This window comes from Actinia tenebrosa, unplaced genomic scaffold, assembly GCF_029948245.1.
Source record: "Actinia tenebrosa isolate PJP-AT-01 unplaced genomic scaffold, QUT_ActTen_1.0 PGA_scaffold9__36_contigs__length_13948895, whole genome shotgun sequence".
NCBI lineage: Eukaryota > Metazoa > Cnidaria > Anthozoa > Actiniaria > Actiniidae > Actinia > Actinia tenebrosa.
In genome coordinates, this window is record NW_028292586.1 from 4,942,059 (window position 1) to 4,966,612 (window position 24,554).

The 24,554-nt window shown below is 36.8% G+C and overlaps 4 protein-coding genes across 4 annotated transcripts in view; 1 reads left to right on the forward strand and 3 right to left on the reverse strand.

Annotated features, from left to right (window-relative positions):
* Positions 1 to 6: 6 nt before the first annotated feature.
* On the forward strand, positions 7 to 4,311 carry LOC148904576 (E-selectin-like). The gene is made up of 7 exons (XM_089024699.1): positions 7 to 271; positions 567 to 707; positions 1,120 to 1,296; positions 1,766 to 1,933; positions 2,399 to 2,584; positions 3,571 to 3,738; positions 4,066 to 4,311. The coding sequence occupies exons 1-7, from the start codon at positions 208 to 210 to the stop codon at positions 4,122 to 4,124; spliced, it is 963 nt and encodes a 320-aa protein (XP_088880825.1). The 5' UTR covers positions 7 to 207; the 3' UTR covers positions 4,125 to 4,311.
* Positions 4,312 to 4,805: 494 nt separating this feature from the next.
* Positions 4,806 to 18,885, reverse strand: LOC116293208 (sushi, von Willebrand factor type A, EGF and pentraxin domain-containing protein 1). Its single transcript, XM_089025004.1, has 9 exons — positions 18,831 to 18,885; positions 18,245 to 18,427; positions 17,489 to 17,668; positions 16,896 to 17,072; positions 16,118 to 16,138; positions 15,367 to 15,534; positions 9,239 to 9,534; positions 6,773 to 6,935; positions 4,806 to 5,306 (listed from the first exon to the last, which is right to left on the reverse strand). The coding sequence occupies exons 1-9, from the start codon at positions 18,883 to 18,885 to the stop codon at positions 4,921 to 4,923; spliced, it is 1,629 nt and encodes a 542-aa protein (XP_088881130.1). The 3' UTR covers positions 4,806 to 4,920.
* On the reverse strand, positions 7,437 to 9,110 carry LOC148904577 (uncharacterized protein KIAA1958-like). The gene has a single exon (XM_089024694.1). It carries the CDS (start codon positions 8,904 to 8,906, stop codon positions 7,686 to 7,688), a length of 1,221 nt encoding a protein of 406 aa, XP_088880820.1. The 5' UTR covers positions 8,907 to 9,110; the 3' UTR covers positions 7,437 to 7,685.
* Positions 18,886 to 20,534: 1,649 nt separating the features above from the next.
* LOC148904578 (CUB and sushi domain-containing protein 1-like) overlaps positions 20,535 to 24,554 on the reverse strand; it is a 33,560-nt gene continuing 29,540 nt past the window's right edge. Inside the window, exons 6-8 of the mRNA XM_089025005.1 lie at positions 23,393 to 23,688; positions 22,241 to 22,403; positions 20,535 to 21,648 (exon numbers count right to left, since the gene is read on the reverse strand). Coding sequence (XP_088881131.1) covers positions 21,263 to 21,648; positions 22,241 to 22,403; positions 23,393 to 23,688 — 845 coding nt within the window. The 3' untranslated portion in view covers positions 20,535 to 21,262. The remainder of the gene's footprint in view (positions 21,649 to 22,240; positions 22,404 to 23,392; positions 23,689 to 24,554) is intronic.

The following is a 24,554-nucleotide window of genomic DNA, read 5'->3' on the forward strand; positions in this document are numbered from 1 at the left end:
AGCTTGTGTTTCATTGAGGGATTTCCGCCTTCTCCATTGTGCAGCAGGCGACAACGGTGGCACTGGTTGTGTACTTGCTAAAAACATTCCTGGAATAAAATTTCCGTAGGTCCAATACATATATACGTTGATTCAGAAGCCATTTATTGCTGATATTTTTGCATATAAAGTCTATAATAATAGGAAAAGAAATAAGAGCGATTGATAATGGTGGTCGGCAGCTTGTTGGTGTCCATCTATATTACCTTTTCTATCCTGCAATTCCATGAAGGTAACGCACCTTTCATCTTATTTATCTGTAATTTGCAAAAAACCAACGTCTTTTTTCGTTTTGGGGTGCATCAAATCTATCTAGTTCATACTACGCTGTGAAGCAAGCTAATTTCCTATAAGAAACTGAAAAATGGTTTCATAAAGTTTTTGTCATTCGATTGGATCAGTGGCTTGATCCGATCACCGTGAATAAAATGGCGGTCCCTTCTCATTAAGAGACGTTAAAAAGAAGTTTATCATTTGCGACTGTTATGTTTCAACCTCTCTAAATAAATTTGATTTATACATTTTAGTGTATGGCAACTTAAGTGAAGTCCTTTACAACAACGGTATCGAGTTCAAATGTCGTGATGGTTTCCAAAAGGTAGGTATGAGGAACATGAGCTGTGGGGATGAAAGCTCGAACTCCAGCTTCCAAGTACCAGTATGCAAACGTAAGTGAATATTGAATAAAGTCCAGCCCTTACTGCGGTTGGTAATCTTGGTGTTGCAGGAAGCAAATGCCTTACAATTTCTTTATATCGAATCTATATTGTCAAAGAAAGATTGCAGGACAAAATACATGATAAATTGTTCTCCACTTTCAGCTGTTTTATCTTATTACTTGTTATTTTTACATTATATTTTCCTTGAAAGTATTGTTATCATAGATGCTTCTATTTGTTTCCAAATAAACTCTCTTTTTTAACCCTATGGATATATGCCAGTTCATACAGTGTCCTGTCCATGCATGCATCGTATATTTAACAGTTTTTACCAAAAGACCCTATATTGCTTAGCATGACATTCAATATATCGCACGTGCACTGGTCAACGACATGAATCTTTCTCTAAATTAACTTGCAGCACTATGTCCTAATCCCGGAGTTCCTGCTGATGGGAATATAATAAAGCCATCTATGCCAATTGGTAAACATGGATCTCGAGTTACATTTCATTGCAACGATAAGTACGTGTTACAAGGTCAGCATACTCTAGAGTGTCAAGGTGGACGATGGAGTGGGGAAATCCCCAAATGCCTAGGTCAGTAAACAGCTAATTAATTAAGATTTTTATAGATTGATAAAACTTTAGATGCCATGCCAAATTGACGAAACTCTAGATGAAAATCAGATGACTAAATAGTCCCCGCCTTTCACAGTTCCCTGCGCCATCTTGAAAGGTAGCCGTGCCTTTACATCGAAGCGAGACAAACGGTGAGCTTGCAGTGATAGAGAAAGGTGAATAATTGTCCAAGGTGTTTAAAGGTCTCTATCAAAAAAGTCATTCTCTCTATCATTGCAAGCTTGCCGTTCGTCTCGCTTCGATGCAAAGGCACGACTACCTGTCAAGATGGCGCAGGAAACTGCGAAAGGGACTATTTTAGTAGGATACAAACTTGATATTTCAGTGCTCGATTCCGGGGATCCTAATAAGATAATTCCTTCTTGTATGCCCCTCCCTTACGTCTGTGTTTTAACATCGATTTGGTTATCATACTCATATCGCTCAGCTCCTTGCAAGGCTCCTGGAATACCTTATGGGGGCATCAAGCACGGAACTAGCTACAAACACAGTGAGCAAGTAAGGTTTGGATGTAAGGAAGGAATGGTTTTACATGGAGCGAACACTTTAACGTGCAATAATGGTGCATGGGACCATGATACGCCGAAATGTTTAAGTAAGTCAATTATACTAAATTTATCATACTTTGGTATTGAAATTATTTTAGCGAACCTACTATTATCCATCTATCTTTTCAACCATCCATCCATCCATCCATCAATCATCCACCCAGCCAGCCAATCACAAGTTATTCATCTATTCAACCATCCATCCACTAAACAACCAACCACCCAACCAACCAAGTTAAATAACCAACTCAATTACTATTCAGATGAAAAAAATAGAAATTTGAATGCAACTTTATGGATGGATGACTGCATTTTCCAGCAATCAATTGGAAATCTGTATGGAATTAGAGCTAGTCAAAATTTAATTTTTTTGATTTTTTTTTAATGTGGATCGGAACATGTTTAAATATAGTTTGCATTATTTAAATGACAGCGCGCACTTGTGAGACACTTAAATTATGTAAAAATTTATTTAAAATATTTGGTTTTCTTTTTTTTTTTTTCGAATTCAGCACGCTGTCTTAACCCTGGGGTTCCCAAGAATGGCTACCCAGAGAAACCCATGATGCGTTTCGCGAGAGCTTTTAAACATGGCACGGTCATGACATTTATGTGCAATGACACCTATACGCTTGAGGGCCAACAAGCAATCGAATGTGTTGATGGACGATGGAGCCACGAGATACCAAAATGCTTTGGTAAGAAAAACTGATCATTAACTATTTAACAACTTTACTTGAAAACTACAGCTGTATTTATATAGCCGGAGAAATCAAAGACCCTATTTTGTCAAGGACTAGGTTGTCATCAAGTAAGACAATGTCACCTTCTTCTCATGCATGTGCAGGTGCGTTAAAAATGGTCTCGTATAATGTGGTTGATCATATGCAAATCAGTGCTGGGATTCAGTTCATCCAATGGCAGAGTAAACCTGAAATATGATATCAGTTCTAGGTAATCTCTTACCAAAATATAATGGAAGTTTTGACTTACCTAGGAAAGAGGAATAGAAATCATGGCTTGCAGTAGGGCAATATTTGGATATAGATATCTTCAGGTGACCACAAACACGGTTCAGTCGCCTGCATCTGATGACTGAGATTTTGCATTGACAATAAAATGTCTCACGTTCAACGCCGTGTTCTCGAAAAAATATTTGTTCCCCATTGTTTTAGGAACAAAAGATTTTGTAAATGCTAATTTTGGAATCGTTATGAAAATGAGGCTACTAAATGCATAATGATGTTTTACTGCGATTTTATAGACATGCGAACTCTGCGTCTTCGAGCTGCAAGCTGAAATTTGGTTTTTCGCTGCCGTCAATCAAACCTAATCAGTCAGTACCTTTCATATTTTTGACTGACGGCAGCAGCAACAACAACAACAACAACAAATTCAGCGTGCAACTCGGAGACACAGAGTTCGCATGTTTATGAAAACTGCAGTAATTCTTGTGAATGAATATAAAAGTCCACTTGGAATTAGCGACTTGATTTCAAACTAGTAATAAAATGCTAATAATCTAATCCTTTTAATTTCACTAGTCCTTTTGCTTCTGCTTCTTCTCCTTTTCCTCCTCCTTTTCCTTCTTTATTTCAAACCCCTCTTTTTACATTAAAATTCAGTTTTTGACGAGTACTATCCAATATCATTTTAGTCTTACATCTTTCAATTACATGCTCAGCCTCTTGCAAGGACCCTGGTACACCTGATGGTGGAATCAGATACGACAGTACTTTTCAACACAACGACAGAGTAAGGTTTGCTTGCAACAGTGGGAAGACAATGGAAGGTTCTGAGAGCATCACGTGTAAGGATGGAAGATGGTCCGGCAAACCTCCAAAGTGCATAGGTAGGTTTAATATATATTAATTTATTGAACTGTATGCGCCGGTGGAGCTAGAAGGAAAAGGGATCAAGGAAAGGGAAAGGAGGAGGGGGAGGGGGAGGGGGAAAAGGAAGAGGAGCAAAATTCCATTAAAAGATGTATCTGTCTGTCTGTCTGAAAGCAAATAAAAAAGTAAGAAAAAGGGAAAAAGAAGGAAAGAAAAAAGAATGAACGAACAAACGAACAAATTATCAAATGAATGATATATGCCCATGATGGGAAGATTTCAACTCAACGTAAAAAGACCTATTACTTTATAAGTAATATTTGCTATATATTTCAAATTCACAGGTATTATACAGAAGGCATGCAATGTATTTATTCCATGGTCTGATATATTCTGTCCTTAGTGACATCACTGAGTTACACAAAAACGTATAAGACTAGAATTAGAATTGTGTGGATAGCTTGCATTGCACATCGATTTCGAGTCGATGTACTAGGAACCAGGAAGGCTCGTTTTTGTTCATCATTTCCGAGAACTCGGAAACAAGCTTATTTAAAAAGTAATAAAATAAAATGGGAAAAAAAGTGTTATTTTGTCTTTGTTTTTTTTTTATTTTGTTTTTGTTTTCGTTGTGCACAAAAAAAAAAAAAAAAAAAAAAAAAAAAAAAAAAAAAAAAGATAACGAAAGAAAATAGAGGAAAAAAAAGGGTAACCAAAGATAAAGCAAAACCAAAAAAAGCTGGGAATAATGGGTGAGTGATTCTTAAAAATGCTACAATATGAAGATGGATAGTGGTCTACCTGAAAATTTCAAAGCAAAAGGAGATAGATGGATAGATGAGAGGACCTTAAGCTTTTATAGGGGGGGAGGTGAACGTGCACCCTGTACTCCCCCCCTTGTTACGGCCCTGTACATTACTTTTGCAAAAGGAAGCTAGTAAAGGCGGAAGGGAGTACGAGTTAGTTTTGTCTTTAGAGGTGTTGAACTCAGTTCTCATTCAATATCCGCTTGCACAAAAGTTTAAAATTATATTCTCTTCGCTTACTTTTATTTCAGCAAATCATATTAATTAGTAAAATGGAATAAAGTACATATTTTTCAAATGTAAAATAATAACATTTTAAGGTAATAACATAAGTTCCATTTTTGAATCTAAAGGCAAGAGGAGAAAAAGAACTTGGTTTCTAAAGTATGACCCTTAGGTACAAAATGTAGGCGCTTTCAGTAGACGTATTTCATCTATCGTTAAGTTTTTCTTATTTCCATCATCTGCTCTCACTCGGTATCTGTAATATCTGTCTCTCGTTGTCTTGATGGTACCAGTGTAATATGTATGTCCCCATGGTGCTAACACCCTGGTGCCTACTTGTAACTCTTCGTGCTTGGGAGGAACATCCAGGACAAACGGTAACTCTTCGTACTTTAACAAGTATTTGTAACGAGGTCTGCCATGACTCTCGTCTTCCAGTTCTACTCTCCAGTACCTCGTACTGATGCTTGTAAGGTAGGCCTTCAGGTATTGATATCCACCACTTACATGAGTATTCCATTTTACAATAACACGAGACCCAATCAGAATACAATCTGAAAGATTAATCAATTTGGTAGTCGATTAGAAAACGTCCATATAGGCAGGGTTATCATAGACATTGAATGACCTATTCTTATTATTACTATACACTTACCGGAAGGAAGGTCACATCCATATATCTCTACTGGTATACAGACAGGGTTATCATAGACATTGGATGACCTATTCTTATTATTACTATACACTTACCTGAAGGAAGGTCACATCCATATATCTCTACTGGTATACAGACAGGGTTATCATAGACATTGGATGACCTATTCTTATTATTGCTATACACTTACCTGAAGGAAGGTCACATCCATATATCTCTACTGGTATACAGACAGGGTCATCATAGACATTGGATGACCTATTCTTATTATTACTATACACTTGCCTGAAGGAAGGTCACATCCATATATCTCTACTGGTACACAGACAGGGTTATCATAGACATTGGATGACCTATTCTTATTATTACTATACACTTACCTGAAGGAAGGTCACATTCATATATCTCTACTGGTATACAGACAGGGTTATCATAGACATTGGATGACCTATTCTTATTATTAGTATACACTTACCTGAAGGAAGGTCACATCCATATATCTCTACTGGTATACAGACAGGGTTATCATAGACATTGGATGACCTATTCTAAGCAATTATTGGATGAGGTTGAGCATGATATCGTAAATTATCAAGACCGAGGCTGTGTTATCTGCCGAAGCCGAAGGCTGAGGCAGATAACACAGCCTTGGTCTTGATATTTACGATATCATGCTCAACCTCATCCAATAATTGCTTTATTATACATTTTGTATATTGGAAAAACATTAACATGAACATTAAATTATAGAGACAAGAATTGTGAACGCCATGATGTCACATGAAAAATGTAAAATTCTTAATTCAGAAATATTTCGAGAATAAGCCTGAAGCGAGATGACGTTTTACCCCCGTCTCTAGACCATAATCCTTTTCACATTGCTTTTGTTCTTTAATTGTTCCTGTATTCTCTAAAGAATCAAAAAATTTTAATATGAAAGAATTTTAAAAACTATTATGGTATAGAGTCGGGGGTAAAACGTCATCTCGCTTCAGGCCTATTCTTCATGAAATATATGAAAATAAGTTAAGGACTCCTTAAATAATTGTTTTTGTACATAATTCTGGAAATAAATGCACATAATGAATAAAAACAAAGCTACCACAGCGCGACCTTGAATGAACTTGACTTGATAAATGTATTATCTGAAGGAAAACCTACAGATAATACATTTATCATGTCGAGTTCACACGATATCAGGGATTGGTTGAGGGCTCTCGACCAATCAGAATTGAGATACTTAGTAAAATGTATAATAATTATTATTACTATACACTTTCCTGAAGGAAGGTCATATCCATATATCTCTACTGGTATACAGACAGGGTTATCATAGACATATTCTTATTATTACTATACACTTACCTGAAGGAAGGTCACATCCATATATCTCTACTCGCATACATGCAGGATTAAAGTAGGAAAATCCTCCTTGTTTTTGTGGGTATATTCTTAATCTCCTTGCGATAACAGGATGCCTCAATTTGTTTTTTACTACAGATCCCTTGTCTCTATTTCCGGTGAAAATCTATAAAAAAAATGAAAGTAAAGAAACATTTTTTTGCCAATAGCGACCTTAGTAAAGAAGAGTACAAGAGAGGTGGGATATCAGCTTATTTTGTACAGTGAGAAGAGAAGGTTTCACCCGCAAGAAAATAATTTACGTCGCCACAAAGTGGGTGGAAAAAAGTATTGGACAAAGTTATATTAAGCAATTATTGGATGAGGTTGAGCATGATATCGTAAATTATCAAGACCGAGTCTGTGTTATCTGCCGAAGCCGAAGGCTGAGGCAGATAACACAGCCGAGGTTTTGATAATTTACGATATCATGCGATAACCGAATTCAATAATTGCTTTATTATACATTTTGTATACTGGAAAAACATTAACATAAACATTAAATTATAGAGACATGAAATATGAACGCCATGATGTCGCGTGAAAAACGCAAAATTTTTATTTGAAAATATTTCAATAATTCTTCACAAAATATATGAAAATAAGTTAATAAAGATTTCTTAAATAATTGTTTTTGTACATAATACTGAAGATAAATACAAATTCTGAATAAAAACGTTATGTAAACTGAGAAATTTATAAGTTATGTAAGCCTAAAGGATACGACAACAACAACAAAAATGTCGCCGGAGTGAATGAAACCTATAATAATTCAGATGCCAAAGTGAATGGCCTTAAAAATCTTATTAAAGTATCAGAAGTAAACAAGAAATGACATTCTCGTAAAAAGGAAGCTAAGGAAAAAACAACTTTAGCTCTAGCTATTGAAAGTGACGTTACAATTCACAAAATTATAGTTTTTTGAAATTTCTGAGTGGGAGTTGCTAACACTAAATTCTCCCATCAAAAATTCTTCTTGTGAAAGAGTAAATGTAGGCGATAAGTTAAGAGTTTCGCTACTTACAGCTATGCTAGTATCTACACTCGTAGAGTCAGTTCCAAGTGATGCAGCAGTGATGGTTTCTGACATTCTTCTTTTTGTGTTTATGTCTGTTTGACAGTAGCTCCTCAGGCTGCTCTCGCTTTTATGACCACTTACCGACATGATGTGGCGTGCTTCAAAACCAGCCCTATCCAGGATGGTTAGAGATGTAGCTCTAATAGAGTGATTGGTATACAGCTTTGAAAGTTTTGCTTCTTGAGAGATAACCTTCATTTTCTCTCCAAGCATCCGTTCACCAACTACCATGTTGTCATAACAAATCTCGTCAACACCAATTCTTGCGTTTTTCTTCGGTCTTTGGAACAAAAACTGGTTCTTTGGATTTAAGTGTTTAATATAAAGTTCTAACGAGGCAACAGGACAGTTCGGTCCGGGTTTTTCATACATAATTCCTCCTTCTAAACCGTCGTCGTCCTCTCTCCTGTTTTTTGTCAGCTCGTCGCCAGCTTTATACACATATCGAGATCCTTTGTCGTCTACGCTGAATGAGAAGTCTGAAATTTTTAACTCTCTGAGGTTTTGACGACCACGGCGGCAGAAAAACAGCATTATCTCAAGAGATACTTTGTTTTGCAGTGTTCTTGGGTCTTGTAAGCCAAAAACTCCACACTCATAGAGTTTTTTAAGATCATTTTCGAGGATTGGAGGTTTGTGTTGAATTTTGCCGAGTCCTTGTTTTTTAAGATCAACACACTGTGCTAGAAAAACTTTATTTGCCTCACCAAATTCTGGATCGTTTATGATGTCAGTTCCTTGGGTATTTTTGAAGTGTCTATTGAGTCCAAACCTTAAGCTGTGGAGAGAGCTTTTGGAATATAAATCGCCGTTGCTTTTTCTTGCTTCTGCGTAAAATGACTTCAACATTTCGGCTAACGATTTCTTCTCCTTTGGTTCTTGAAGTTTTTTCTCCTTTAGGTATTCGCTGAAGACTTTTACGCTCCCTTTTGTCGACCTTTTCGTATTTTTTGAATCTTTTTCTTCTAAGAGATTATTTATTTCTTCTTCGGAAAGCGAAGCAAAGCGTGAGGATGCCATCTCGATGGATAGATCTCAATGCCCTTGGCAAAGCTACCACAGCGTGACCTTGAATGAACTTGACATGATAAATGTATTATCTGTAGGAAAACCTACAGATAATACATTTATCATGTCGAGTTCACACGATATCAGGGATTGGCTGAGGGCTCTCGACCAATCAGAATTGAGGTACTTAGTAAAATGTATAATAATATTATATAAATGGCTTGATTGCACAGGTTGCGCAGAAGATGCGAAATTCTTGAATAACTTTCAAATCTTTTAAAACGCCAATTACAGTGGAATCAAGCGCTTACTATTCGATATTTAAGGGAATGATACTATCCTACCTTATCTCGGTTATCTTCTCTGTAAATGTTAAATGATGATCCCGCCAGGTTGCTAGTCACAGTATACGCTTCCACCCATTTGTTATCATACGCACTTCCCTGTGTAGCCAGGCCTGTTATCCTGTAGGGTTTACCAAAGTCAATCTGAAGGTACGGATCACGCCCCACTCCTGAACACCATGCATATCGTCCGTTCAATCGTCCATACTTCGCATGGTAGATCCAGCGTGTTGATGATGCTTGAATGTTACTATCGGGAATCTTCCCATTCTCCATTCCAAGAGCTGATCCACATTCTGTACAAATAATATATAAGCAACATATCTTTTTACCTTTAGTTATATTTTTACTGCCAAGTCGTAATCATGATGAGGGAATCAAGGGGAGACACCCGTCTCTCTAGATCTGCTCTGGGCTTTCTAGATTCTCGGCTTCCCTGGCTGCCCCACACGGGCCTCTGGCACCCAGTGTAGGACTCGGCATCACATATGAGTCAGAGTTTCGTAGGTAACTCATCTCAGTCAAAGGCTTTTTCTCCTGGTTCTCCGGTTTTTCTCCCTAGACAAAACTCAACACTCCATTTTATTTAAGTTCATAATAATCAGTTTTCGTGTCTTCATCTTAACATATTAACCAAACGTGTTTCTTCATTACATGTGCTCTCTTCTATCAAACTTTGGACAATAATAATTCAAGGTTTTCTCCTTTACAAAAGAATGTCATAGATTACTGAGTTTAAACAATAATCTTGTTAAATCTTGAAAAAAAAGTGCTTCACCGAAAGAATGGCAAACGTAAAATATCCCGTCTAAACCCATAAAAACATACATAAAACTAGATTCCTACCAACAAAGTTTTTAATCTGAATCAGAATCCAAAGGAAGAAGCCGATTAAAGTGGTGTTTTAATTCCAGACCAAGATGATTGTGCTGAATTATTTCCAGCGATGGCGTTCAAAGTCACGTTTGGAGCAGGTGAAGTTGTTCACATTTGGGACTACTTTAGTAGCCTTTTCGAGGCCCATTTACGGGGAAAAAATATCCAAACACCTGTACTCTTTCCAGTGTTCTCATTTTCGCTGGAACTTTTTAGTTTTCTTATCGTCTGCCAATGTGAAACGGGAAGCCATTTTGAAAAAGAAAAGTTTGCAGTTTATGAGCGTTGCTAAGCAACTAAACTACCAATCATTTTCTAGTAATTCGGCCCTGAATTACGGAAAAAAGCCCTCCTTCATTAGCCAATCAGCATCGAGTAATTTTCCCCCGTATATGATAAGAAGGAAAAGCACATGCACATTAGAGTATTTCGACGGCGTTTTCAGCTTGCTGGGTGTAACAATGTGGCCAACCACTACCATCTCTGACGGTAATGGTAATGGTCAAGATCTCATATTCATGGTATCATAGAAAGAAAGGTAGGGAAAGAAAGAAAGAAAGAAAGAAAGAAAGAAAGAAAGAAAGAAAGAAAGAAAGAAAGAAAGAAAGAAAGAAAGAAAGAAAGAAAGAAAGAAAGAAAGAAAGAAAGAAAGAAAGAAAGAAAGGTAGGGAAAGAAAGAAAGAAAGAAAGAACTGAACTGAACTGTTCTTTATTTATACACGGGATTCCTTCAAATTATCACATTTGTTTTACAAGGGAGCCGTGATTTAAAAATGATAGTTCAGTGTAGAATTAAAATGATCTAGAATATAGTATAAATAGAAATGTATATATATATATATATATATATATATATATATATATATATATATATATATATATATAGCTATTGTATAAATAGTAAAATACATACAGAAAAAATTATAGACCATTAACAGACAGGTCAATATTTTTTAGTTTGGATTTAAAGCCTTTAATAGATTTGGCTTCTCTGAGATTTTTAGGTAAAGAGTTCCATAGTTTAGCACCTCTATAGTTAAAACTGCGCTTTAGAAATTCAGTTTTGGGGTGAGGTAGGCATAGTTTTGAAGTACATTCTCTTAAATTATAAGAAGTTTTTTCATGTACATGCGAAAACCCCTCAGATATGTTAGAGGGATATAGCTTGTTCACAGATTTGAACATAGAGACAGCAAGAGCCTTTTTGCGTTTATGCTCAAGATTTTCCCAGCCAAGACTTTGTAAAATATCAACAGATCTAATATCATAGTCTGACTGGGTTATGACTCTTGCTGCTCTGTTTTGCAGTTTTTGTAGTTTTTCGGCAAGTTCTTTGTTTAAATTACCCCATACTTCGCAGCAATAATTAAATAGAGGTTCTACTAAAGAATTATAGATAACGATTTGAGTATTAAATGGTACAAAAGGTCTTGCGCGTTTTAGCCCATAGATAGCTGAAGATACTTTTTTGCAAATATGTTCAATATGAACATCCCAAGTTAATGTCTCATCGATATGGACTCCCAGAAGTTTACTAGATGATACTCTGGGGATAGCTGAGCCATTAATGTGGATGTACGGCTTGCGCACTAAGCTATTTAGCTCAAAGTGAGACCCTAAGATAATGTACTCGGTTTTTGTCACATTTAGACTAAGTTTATTTGCTAAAAGCCAAGTACTTATTTTACTCAAATCATCATTAATAGCTGGTTCAAGTTCATGTAGGGTTTTGGCAGCAAAAGAGATGCTCGTGTCATCAGCGTACATACGAACCGATGAAAAATTTAGACAACAGGGAAGGTCATTGATATAAACTAGAAATAATAATGGACCTAGGATCGTTCCTTGCGGAACGCCGCTGGTCAAAAAAGAAGAATCAGAAAGACTACCATTGACAAAGCATCTCTGTTGCCGATTGTTTAGATAAGAACTGAACCATTCAAGCGAAGAGCCTTTGACACCATTAAGATATAGTTTTTTAAGTAATATAGCATGATTAACAGTGTCAAAGGCTTTAGCTAGGTCAAGAAATACTATAGTATTTAAAAGTCCTTGGTCGAGATTTAAGAACCATTCATTAGTAGAGTCAAGTAAGGCTGTGACAGTGGAGTGGAGGGAGCGAAACCCTGATTGATACTTGCTGAGAATTTTATGAGACACGAGATAATCATAAAACTGGTTGTAAACGATTCTCTCAAAAATTTTAGCAATAGTACCAATCACGGAAATTGGTCGGTAATTACTAGGGTCAGAGCGTTCATTGGCTTTAAAAATTGGAGTGACTTTTGCAAGTTTCCAATCTTCAGGGAAAATTCCCGTTTGAATAGACTGGTTGAAAATATCGCAAAGAGATTTAGAAATTACCGGGGCAGCTTCTTTAGGCAAGATACTTGATATATTATCAAGTCCATTAGATTTGTTAGTGGGTAGTTTTTGTAGTAAATTTAATACAGTAGATTCATCTATTTCATTAAGCTTAAATTCTGTGTTAACAGGTCTGATAAAACTTTCGAAACTGACTTCAGAGGTTTTACATGTAGAAGCAAGTTTGGACCCTATACTTGCAAAATGTTCGTTAAACGCATTACTAATCTCATGTGAAGCGAACAATTTCGTGTCGCCAATTTTGAGTTCAGAAATGGTATTTGAAACATTTTTTCGATTCAAAATTTGGTTAATAGTTTTCCAGACAGCCTTGGGATTACCGGAATTTAAATTTAGTTTATTACAATAATAATCAGATTTTGCTTTTTTAATCAAGTTGTTTGTAACATTTCTTAATCGCCGATATGCAGCCCAGTCATCCGGTAAGTTAGACAATACAGCTAATTTGTGAAGCTTGTGTTTCGCAAAAATAGATTTCATTAATTCCGATGTAAGCCAAGGTGAGCTTTTACACCTTACTCTCTTAGATTTAGAGGGTGCATGTTTTTCAGCAATATTTTGAAAATTTGTTTTCCATTCTTTCCATGAATCATTGGGATTAACATGGATATTCAAAGAAATATTAGTTTTAAGTTTTTAAGATATTAAGTTTAATTTAAGTTCCTTGCGGAATTCATCAGATTTGAATTTAGAGAATTGTCGGATGGTCACATAACGATGTTTGTTATTACTCGAAGCGGCAAATTTTCTTATTGCATACACTAAATGGTGATCACTTATACCTAACGGAATAACTCCACTTGAAATTATTCGAGAGGGGAAATTAGTAAAAATGACATCAATTAATGTTGAAGATGTGGGCGTAACACGTGTAGGAGAGCGAATTACTTGTTTTAGATAAAAAAATATCAGAAAGAGATTTTAATGCCCTTAAATTATAATCAGGAGTGGCATTAAGGAAATTCCAATTAAGGTCTCCCATTAATATAACTTCTTTGTCTTCTAAATCAAAATTTGAAATTATTGGTTCCAAACAAGCAAAAAAGTCAGAGTCGTGAGCTTTAGGAGGTCGATAACAAGCACAGATTATAAAAGGCTTGGTTTTAGGATTTTGAATTTCAAGACAGAGCAATTCGAGATCTTTTGTAATAATTGTACGACGTGAAAAGGAGATATTATTCTTAATGTAAATACAAATGCCACCTCCATTCCTATTCCTGTCATTCCTAATGATTATATAGTTTTCTAAGTGAACTACAGAGTAAGATATCTTTTCATCAAGTCTTGTTTCATTTATAGCAAGGATATCAGCATTTAATGTTAGAGATATCGCTCTGAGTTCGTCAATATGTTTGGTTAAGCTAGTAATATTAAGTGAAGCAAGTTTAAGACCTCTTACCTTAGGAATCAGAGTATCAGATATGTCAGGAGAAAACGAATTGACCTGTCTGTCAGTAATAATCTATTCATTATTAATAAGAGAAATAAAGTTTGTAGCCAAGGTAGATGTGCCTTTTTTGTTTGGGTGGATTCCAGATTTGTTTAAACACGATAAGTCAAAGTTGGAATGCGTGTAGAAGTTCCAAGTCCTATTTTTAGCAAATTTTGCAATGTTCTTGTTTACTTCCTTTCCTTTATCATTAAGCGAGTCATTGCGGCAAAGAATTGATGACACTGTTAGGTGGCTGTTGGGGCAGTCGGATGAGATTTTGTCAGCAAGGTTGACAATATTTTCCGCAATTTCCGAAGCAGAAGTTTGCGTCGAGCGTAGATCGTTGGTACCTACATGTAGGTAAATCTGGTCGGGCTCCTTGGAAATAGTTGGTTAAATGTAGGATTCCATGTCGTTGGTTGTGGACCCAGAGAAAGATTTAACAATTACGTAGTATCCGGTGTCTTTTTCCTCAGTTCCCAACCTTGAATGTGTTTAATAGTGGAGTCTCCGATGATAACAGATGTTAGTGGCTTCTTCGATGATGTTTCACTAGATTTTACTGGATTTGGGGTCTTTTTGTTTCTTTTAGCGTTTTTCTGTTTAGTTTTAGGATGTGTAGAAGGTAATGTGTTCAAAGGAGGATTCGATGAAAAGTCAGGTTCTTGGTTGTCAAAATGTGGTAAATGAGGATAATCAAAAGTAGGCATCTAAGGGTTAGGGTTAGGGTTAGGGTTAGGGTTAGGGTTAGGGTTAGGGTTAGGGTTAGGGTTAGGGTTAGGTAGGTTAGGGTTAGGGTTAGGGTTAGGGTTAGGGTTAGGGTTAGGGTTAGGGTTAGGGTTAGGGTTAGGGTTAGGGTTAGGGTTAGGTAGGGTTAGGGTTAGGGTTAGTTAGGGTTAGGGTTTAGGGTTAGGGTTAGGGTTAGTGTTGGGTAGGGTAGGGTTAGGTTAGTGTTCAGGTTCTTGGGTTCGTGTCGGGTTAGGTTAGGGTCGTCAGGGTTGGTTCTGGTTAGTAGTACGCCGCAGGGCCCGCCCGCAGCCGCCGGTCCGGCCGCCGCCCGCCGCCCGCCCGTGGGCACGCTCCCCCGGCCCCCGGCCGGTCTGCCTCCGCCCGCCTCCCTCCCCCCGCCCCCCGCCCCAGCCCGCCCTCCAGCACGCCGCACGCCCCGCCGGCGGCCCCACGGACGGCCGGCCGGGCAGGAAGCAAGAAGCAAGAAGAAGGAAGGAAGGAAATACCTCCAAGGAAACAAAAGGTAAAGGGAAAAGGTAAAGAATGGGAATGCATATTGGCAAATGACAATTTAAATATCTCAAAAATTTAATCAAAAATAATGAAAATTTAAACAATATTAAAACGGAAAGCAATATTCAGTTACATTAATAACTTGATCGCTAATAATGATATTTTTAATACATCCTTCTAATAGATATCTTACCCATGCACACTGGTTTTGTACGATCCCAGTTTCCATCATTACATGTAATAGTCTGATAACCCTGGATGTTCCATCCTCTTCGACAAGAGAATCTTACTCTAGCATTATGTAAGAACGAGTGCTCATGACGTTGGCCATTGTTAGGTATACCAGGATCCTTGCAGGGAGCTAAGAAGAAAGAAAGATTGAAAGGAATTAAGGATTATATTAAGTGGAATAGTATTTGTTTGAGCAAATCAACCTAAGACGCGATCCTATCTAAATGATGGACGAATACACATTGTTCACTTCTCCATACGCTGCAAGAAGCTACCATTGGTCTTCAGATACTATGTAGCTGTTATTAAAGATGCAATTTTTGTTCAACTGCAGACCATGACTGGAAATCGCTGCAGCATTTGCTAATATAATTAGCAATTTTACATCACATTTTCTGCAATCAGAAAATGCCACAAGCCGTTTTCTCAGATAAAATGATAGCTATCAAAATAAATGTGAAGTAATAACGGTATTTTAATTAGATAGTTGTATGTCTGGCTACATAAAAATTATTTCAACTATTTCTATGAAAATTCAAATAAGCTTGAAGTTTCTTGTCTTACCCAAACATTTTGGTACATTTCCTGACCATCTTTTATTTTGTTGGCAAGTAATGGAAGAATACCCTCTCAGCGTATAGTTTGTATTGCATTGAAAATCTATCTTGTCTTTGAACACGTATTTGTTTCTGTCGGGATATTTACAGGTCTACCTGAATCTCTGCACTCAACAGCTAAAATAAGAACAAAATAGATTTTTATGACACGAATAACTTATCATGCACTCAAGGGAAACAAGGGTGTTGTAATGGTGATGCACTCTCTTCTCAACTCCATGAGGTCTTTATTTAATCTTTCCTGGGATTCACGAGTATCGCATATGAGTAGACTCATTAGGTATATCACCCATTAGGTATATTACCCTATTTCCATCAGTCAGTTAACCGACCTCTGACTTAGATCAGCCCAGAGGTTGTTCCAGGGTTCTATCTGTGAGTTAGCCGTGGCCTGACTTAGATCAGCCCAGAGGTTGTTTCAGGGTTCCATCTGTGAGTTAGCCGTGGCCTGACTTAGATCAGCCCAGAGGTTGTTTCAGGCTTCTATCTGTGAGTTAGCCGTGCCCTGACTTAGATCAGCCCAGAGGTTGTTTCAGGGTTCCATCTGTGAGTTAGCCGTGCCCTGACTTAGATCAGCCCAGAGGTTGTTTCAGGGTTCCATCTGTGAGTTAGCCGTGCCCTGATTTAGATCAGCCCAGAGGTTGTTTCAGGGTTCCATCTGTGAGTTAGCCGTGCCCTGACTTAGATCAGCCCAGAGGTTGTTTCAGGGTTCGATAAAACTAATATTTAGGTCGCTTTGAATGCCCAAATTTTATCCATAGATTGACATATACAAATATTACTATTACAATCTATTTGTAAAACAACTTGAAAAAATCAACAAAACAATAAATTTTGTACAATTTTGTGATTCTCCATATTTCAAACTACGTACGTCTACACGTTGGTTGCTTGTTCTCCCATGTTCCATTCAGACATCTTACATATTCTCGTCCAACAAGATTATATCCTCTATTGCAGTAGTATCTGATGCTGTACTTGTGTCTGTAACTAATATATGAACCTCGAATTCCTCCATTGACAGGATACTTATTCGGCCTCAAACATGCCTCTGTGTGTTAACAACAAGAGAGTACCATTATAGTCATTTATCAAAAATTATGTAATGCACATGTTGAGTGTTAGTTTATTCAAAGCAAAGCTGCACAAGAAAAACAAATTCTTTGCTTTATATTAGTACTGTACAAAAATATATATATATATGAAAACTAAAGTTTTTTGTTCCTTTTATGATAATATTGCATCAAGGAAATATAATAGTACTACGCTCCTCTACTTGCGTTTCAGGTAGAGTGTATTTGTATTTTTGCACATTGCAGATTGCTGTTCAGCAAAACGTACTGATAAATTATGATTATCAGTTTCAAGACGTCAGCCAACGCATGTTCTCGATGCTTTAGTTTATACCAATTTTCTGTTCCCTTTAAATGTGAGTAAATAAAACTGTAATATTTTCAGCCCAGTTACCCAAGCATCTTGGTACATTTCCTGACCATCTTTTATCTTGTTGGCAGGTAATGGAAGGAAACCCACTGAGCGTATAGTTTGTCTTACACTGGAACCGCATCCTGTCTTTGAACACGTATTTGTTTCTGTCGGGATATCTAGCACCATTTACAGGTCTACCAGGGTCCCTGCACTCAATAGCTAAACAAAGTAAACGAAATGAATTGTTATGACATGCATCAAGGTCTTAGGGAACTAGGGGTGGTGTAGTGTTGCGGCAATGCCATCTGCACTCGCTTCACACCTTTGGGGCGTTTTGAAGTTTTTGAAAGTTCAGTGTTGGATCTCTCACTTGCTTCGAGGCCCTTTTCTCCGGATTAGAACTGCGACTTCCTTCCTCTCCGAATCTTAACATGCTACTTGCAATTCGATAATGTGAGTTCATTCATAGGAACAGACCAGAGGTTGCTTCAGCACATAAAGCAACATAAACGTATAAAGTATCTAAAAGGAAGTAGATTCCGGATACCAGAAGTCAAAATTCGATAAATCCCGAGTTTAAACTTTAGAGCCCCAAAATAGTCCGCCTGAGTGTGCTTCTCTTTCAAGATAAAGTCCATCAGTACCCTATCTCTTCGTGAATCGAGAGAAATCACGAAAAGAAGATCGTGGACCACCAATAATTTTATATTCCTCTTTGTCTATTTGAAGCAAATATTTCCATGCATAACAAGGCAAATACTGAAACGAAATTTTGAAAAATAAATACAGACTTACAGAGACATTGTAGGTTAGTTATTTGACTCCATCCACTCGTAATGCACTTCATGAAAGAAGCACCGTTTCCTATTTTACAACGAAACATGACCACTTCGTTCAATCCATATTTTTCTTTTAATTTCCTTTTGCCAGTATAGATGTAAGCATTATCGGGTGGTGTGGGTCTAGAGCAAGTTAAATCTGTGAAAATATTCCATAGGAAATATCAGTCAAAAAGAAATCACTTTTAAGTGACGAGGTCAAAACAATCAGTCAGTCAAAACAATCAGTCTTGGTACTAAAATCATGGATATCGTTTCCATTTTGATTTATGATATGAATAGCGTTATTTTCCATATGGATATGAACAAAGGCGCTTTACAATGAGTTATGAATGAGAGGTGGTTAGTATGAGGCGTAGGCACCGAGGATGCTCACTGCCATGAAGGGTTTCTTTACGTCCTCAATAGTTCTAACTTAGAATCTGGACACTGATTGCCAAACATGTTTTGTTTTGTTTTGAGTCAATGATGAAATGTGGACCTTACCTTTGCAGTTATTCGTTTGGTAGAAGAAACACAAAACTGTCAGAAGAAAAAGTCACCAGATTTTCCATGCTCGCCTAGCAGACAACAATATCCTTTAGATTCTGTTAACATTACTTGAAGAGGAAGATGTGATGATTGATTTTGAGGCAAAATGACTGCCAAGATACAGGAAATAATGGCAAGAATAAAATACCGTAAAAAGCTGGGTGCAGTTCATACGTATATGTAATTTCTATCGTCGACCAGCGTTGGCATGATCATCCAGTCATATACATTATATTTGTTACCCTAATGATAGCAATGCTGCTTTTTTTTGAGCAAGCATGACCATCACAGTAAATGAAATGATACCATATTCTCACAAAATGGTCAGGGAGACTGGACATTTTATAGACCTAATTCTAAGTCTGGTTCTCACTAGAGTCACATATCATGAGCAAAACAGACTTAGTATCGCATTTATCACCTAGTTGTGGAAAAAAAAAACGAGCACATGGCACATACATTAGCCACCAATGTTTTGGTTTGGGTTGAATGTATGACGTCATACGTTCAAGAACAAGAAATTAATGGCGGACGAAAATAAATCGTAAAATTTTGGTCCTTTCCTTTCGAATATCAGAAAGATATTTCAGTGAGCGGTTCTTAATGTATTCAAGATTATTTCAGCAAAGTTCCAGCTCGAATGAAAGAGTTTTAATTTTGGAGCGATTTTCGTCCAAGTAGCACTTTAATGAGAAGTAAAACAAGTCTGTGTACAAGTAGAGATAACTAGCTAAAAACTAGTGTGAGCTGCGTCGGTGTTTCTAATCAGAAACAGTAATGATAAAAAGGTAAATTATACATCGTGAAAAGATGAAAAAACTTACTGACGTTTTGGACGCTAGTCCTTCGTCGGAGTAAAAAAAGTCTGTGTATGTTGCTTCATATTCCGATGCTAGTTTGAGCCAGTTTTTATATTTTCTACCATAGGTTAGTATGGTTCCACAAACGTATAGTGATTTTCCTCAGACCGTGAAACAGTTTCTAGATAGTGTATAATAGTCAAGTAGACACAAAAGAAAACAAATGGTATTAAGATCAACTCTCCTCTATTAATCTACTTACTAATTCAAGGTTTGAGTAAAAATCATTCCATGATTTACAGTATTAACTGTTGGCTTAACAAAAAGCAAATACCTTATATGATCCCGTCGCAGCTATAGACCAACGTTTTCTTTCTTGTATGACGTTACAAGGCTCATCAAGTGATTTGACGAAGGCTCTCACTTGCAGAAAACAAATACGCTAAACGGTAAAATAGCCTGCGTAGCGACCTTCAAGAATCATGGGGTTAGGCGCTAGGCAGACTAAACAGGAAGAACATTCTTGAATGAAATCCAATACAACAACAGGTCAAATGAGATTGATTTTCGTGGCGTACAGAATTATCTAACGGTGGTGAGGAATCAAAACCAGTGTGCTCGAGGGAAATCGTCCGGCCGTTTCCATTTTTTTTACGTTTATTGCGCTATTGTGACTAAAATGCGATCCGTCAACATAACTTTTGGTTTCTGCATTTACTTTTCAAGATTGCTAGGCCTGCAAAGAGATTCCTGCAAAAAGTAACGTTTTGGCAAAGTAAAAGGACTATAAATGCAATGACCAATAACCCCTTTCAAAATTCAAGATCAATTTATTATTACCTTTGAATTAGGAAAACATGATCTGGATCTACACAGTGAACTAAGAAAATAGATTTCAATGAAAAAACGAATGTTATAAGTCAATTAAAAAGTTATTGTTAAAATCAGATTTTAATCCGGTGATTAAAAAAAGTAATGATGAAAAGGTAAATTATACACCGTGAAAAGATGAAAAAACTTTCTGACGTTACTGACCACTTCTAATGTTGTATACTGTATTAAATGTACCCGCTGTAATCTTTTGTATGTGGCCGCCGTCTTGGTGATCGCATTTGCAATCATCTTTATGATATTCGCAATAACAATCCCACCAAACCAGTTTCCCGCCATTTTAATCTAGCTAACCATTCTCTTTCTGACTTCATTGTTTTCGGTCTTTCTTTAATTAACAGCAACAATGATTGTCGCAAGACCAAAGAAATGCGGCTTATTCACCTATTGGGCACTCTTAGTCCCAACGGGATTAATGAACGCTTTACTTTCAACTAACCTTTTCTTTTGTCTTTTGATTGTTTGTTTTTGTTTCCTTGCCTACATTGCTCTCATTGCTTTCTTTTGTCTTATTCTGTCATATATACACTCCTTTCTACCACTTCTTTCTCTTTTACTCCGACGAAGGACTAGCGTCCGAAACGTCAGTAAGTTTTTTCATCTTTTCACGGTGTATAATTTACCTTTTCATCATTACTGTTTCTGATTAGAAACACCGACGCAGCTCACACTAGTTTTTAGCTAGTTATATCTTTTTATTAAAAAAAGTAGTTCATGCAAAGGAACGTATTTTAAAAGTGGCCATTCAAAGTTTAGTTACAAAATGTAGGTGCTTTAAGTACACGTATTTGATCTATTGTAACGTCTTTTTCATCACCATCATCTGCTCTCACACGGTATCTGTTATATCTGTCTCTTCCTGTCTTGATGGTACTAGTGAAATATGTATATCCCCATGATGCTAACACCCTGGTGCCTACTTGTAACTCTTCGTGCTTGGGAGGAACATCCAGGACAAACGGTAAGTCTTCGTACTTTAACAAGTATTTATACCGATGATTGAAATGATTCTCGTTTTCCAGTTCTGCTTTCCAGTACCTTCTACTGATGCTTGTAAGGTAGGCCTTGAGGTATTGATATCCACCCTTTGGTTTATCGGTCCATTTTGCAACAATACGAGATCCAATCTGGATACAATCTGAATGATCAATCAATTTGGTAGTCGATTAGAAAACGTCCATATATCTCTACTGGTATACACACAGGGTTATCATAGACATTGAATGACCTATTCTTATTATTACTATACACTTACCTGAAGGAAGGTCACATCCATATATCTCTACTGGTATACAAACAGGGTTATCATAGACCTTGGATGACCTATTCTTATTATTACTATATACTTACCTGAAGAAACGTCACATCCATATATCTCTACTGGTATACAGACAGGGTTATCATAGACATTGGATGACCTATTCTTATTATTACTATATACTTACCGGAAGGAAGGTCACATCCATATATCTCTACTGGTATACAGACAGGGTTATCATAGACCTTGGATGACCTATTCTTATTATTACTATACACTTACCTGAAGGAAGGTCACATCCATATATCTCTACTGGTATATAGACAGGGTCATCATAGACATTGGATGACCTATTCTTATTATTACTATACACTTACCTGAAGGAAGGTCACATCCATATATCTCTACTGGTATACAGACAGGGTTATCATAGACATTGGATGACCTATTCTTATTATTACTATACACTTACCTGAAGGAAGGTCACATCCATATATCTCTACTCGCATGCACGCAGGACTAAGACCTGAAAATCCTCCTTGTTTTTGTGGTAATATTCTTAATCTCCTTGCGATAACAGGATTCCTCAATTTGTTTTTTACCACAGATCCACTGTCCCTGTTTCCAATGAAAATCTAATGAAAAAAGAAAAGAAAACTTCTTCTCGTTTTTCATTTTCGCCTGCAGAGAGCTATAACTAAGAAAGAGAACAAGAGAGACAGAGGATCAGCTTATTCTTACAGGGGATGTACTCGGGGGGTAACATGACGCGGAGGTCCGACGTATTTTTTTGGGTTGACAATTTTCGTTCTCGGTATTTTTTTGAGTCAAGAGATCTACCACGTATTTTTTTAGGTCTCAAAAAGAAATAGTCGTCCTCGCATCCGTTTTTAATGTCGGTCGTCACACAACGAGGGGAGGGAGCGTTGCGTGACGACCGACCCTAAAAACGGATGCGAGGGAGACTAAAAAAGAAAGAAACCCGTATTTTTTTGGGTTGTCACATATCCAAGTTCAATTTTTGTTTCGATCCGTGTATCAGAAAATTATTCGTTTGAATTGTTTTTTAGCAAGGCGTGAGTTCCATAAAGGAACATACTGATAACAATAATTAGAAGACAACACAACGTAATTGTAATATTTGAGGTATTTAAGTCTTGTATTTTTTTGGGTCCGAAATTTGGATGCATGTATTTTTTTGGGCGTAAAATTTCAGGTTTTGAGTATTTTTGGGGGGTTGCAATATGAAGCTCCGTCGGACTCCCACCCCCCGTCATTTTACCCCCCGAGTACATCTCCTGGGTTCTTACAGCGGCTAAAGAGAAATTCACACACCGTGAAAGGGATTTACGTCGCCCCGTACAAAGAATATGGAAAAGTAAAATACACAGAGTCGGTTTTTCGCGGTATAAATGCGGCAAAAATTGCAAGCTCAATATCTTTGTAATAAATGTCCACTTGCATTATTTATAGTAAGAGCAGTACTGTGGTTTGATTGCCAGAGGTCGCGCAGAATAGAATAACTTTTAGATCTTTATAATCTGTACGTCGAAACGCTATTTACAGAGCAATCGATCGCGTACTATATAAGATATTTTAAGAGGGAATAATAATATGTTTCTACCTTATCTCGGCCATCTTCTCTGTAAATGTTAAATGATGATCCAGGCAGATTACTTGTCACAGTATAATTCTCAACCCATTTGTTATCATGCTCACTTCCCTGTGTAGCCAGGGCTGTTATCCTGTAGGGTTTACCAAAGTCAATCTGAAGGTGCGGATCACGCGCTGTTCCTGAGCACCAGGCATATCGTCCGTTCAATCGCCCATCTTTTGCATGGTATGTCCAACGTGTTGATGATGCTTGGATGTTACTATCGGGGATCTTTCCGCTTTCCATTCCAAGAGCAGACATACAATCTATATATATATTTTAGGAAACAAATTCGTAATAATGATTTTTTTACCTATCATGCTTTATTCAAGGAATTAATTAACTAAAAATGATGATCTCTTTCAAGCTCTGGAAGTATTGCAGTCAATATAATAATTAAATTGATTTCATCTGGTCAAATGGAATGTGTCTTGCAAACATTTTAAATGAAATTGCTCCACAAAATGCGTCACAGCATTTCATTCTCCAATTCAGTCATTTTTTCTTTCTATCATAAATATATCGTTCATTTTCCCCTCATAATACATATAATTGAGGGTTTTAAATTACATTATTGTCTAAATTAAATTGTATAGCTTTTGCTTTAATAACATCACTGCAATTATTAATTCGCCAATTAAAAATACAACAACAAAAAACGTCGAAGAATTCAACTTTATCAGTAACAAATAGAAAACAAAAGAAGTTTCATATTTTAATGTAATTTAGTAATTTAATGTAACTTTTTTATTGATACTGATTAGCAGATGTTACTAGTAAAAACGATTGTATGAGAAAAGACGTAGATTGTAATATTGAGAAAAGGCATTCTAGTAAGATAAAATTTGTATGAATGTCTCATATATATGGTTCACGAATCCCTGTGGTTTTTTCCTTTAATCTTCTTTGTCACTGCATTGAAAAAAAGAACTGTTATATTTTATATTATATGTAGTGTTTAAAAAACGAGTACGCCTCGTGCTTTTATACCTGACAAAACACGATCTACGAGTGTTTTGAACTGCTTAAAACACTCATGAACAATTTATGAGATTTTGGTTCAACTGGAGCCACCATACACGTCACGAACATGGATTTTTATACTTCGATAGAGATTTGACGTCACGGGCAT

Excerpts from the sequence above, each read along its gene's own strand:
- LOC116293208 (XM_089025004.1), bottom strand. The coding sequence starts at position 18,885 with ATGTTAACAGAATCTAAAGGATATTGTTGTCTGCTAGGCGAGCATGGA. Across the intron at positions 15,535-16,117 it reads TGTTGAGTGCAGAGATTCAG|CTCCCTGCAAGGATCCTGGT; the intron begins GTAGACCTGTAA and ends CTTTCTTCTTAG. Across the intron at positions 5,307-6,772 it reads TGGATGTGACCTTCCTTCAG|ATTGTATTCTGATTGGGTCT; the intron begins GTAAGTGTATAG and ends TTAATCTTTCAG.
- LOC148904576 (XM_089024699.1), top strand. The coding sequence starts at position 208 with ATGGTGGTCGGCAGCTTGTTGGTGTCCATCTATATTACCTTTTCTATC. Across the intron at positions 708-1,119 it reads CCAAGTACCAGTATGCAAAC|CACTATGTCCTAATCCCGGA; the intron begins GTAAGTGAATAT and ends ATTAACTTGCAG. Across the intron at positions 3,739-4,065 it reads CAAACCTCCAAAGTGCATAG|GTATTATACAGAAGGCATGC; the intron begins GTAGGTTTAATA and ends TCAAATTCACAG.
- LOC148904577 (XM_089024694.1), bottom strand. The coding sequence starts at position 8,906 with ATGGCATCCTCACGCTTTGCTTCGCTTTCCGAAGAAGAAATAAATAAT.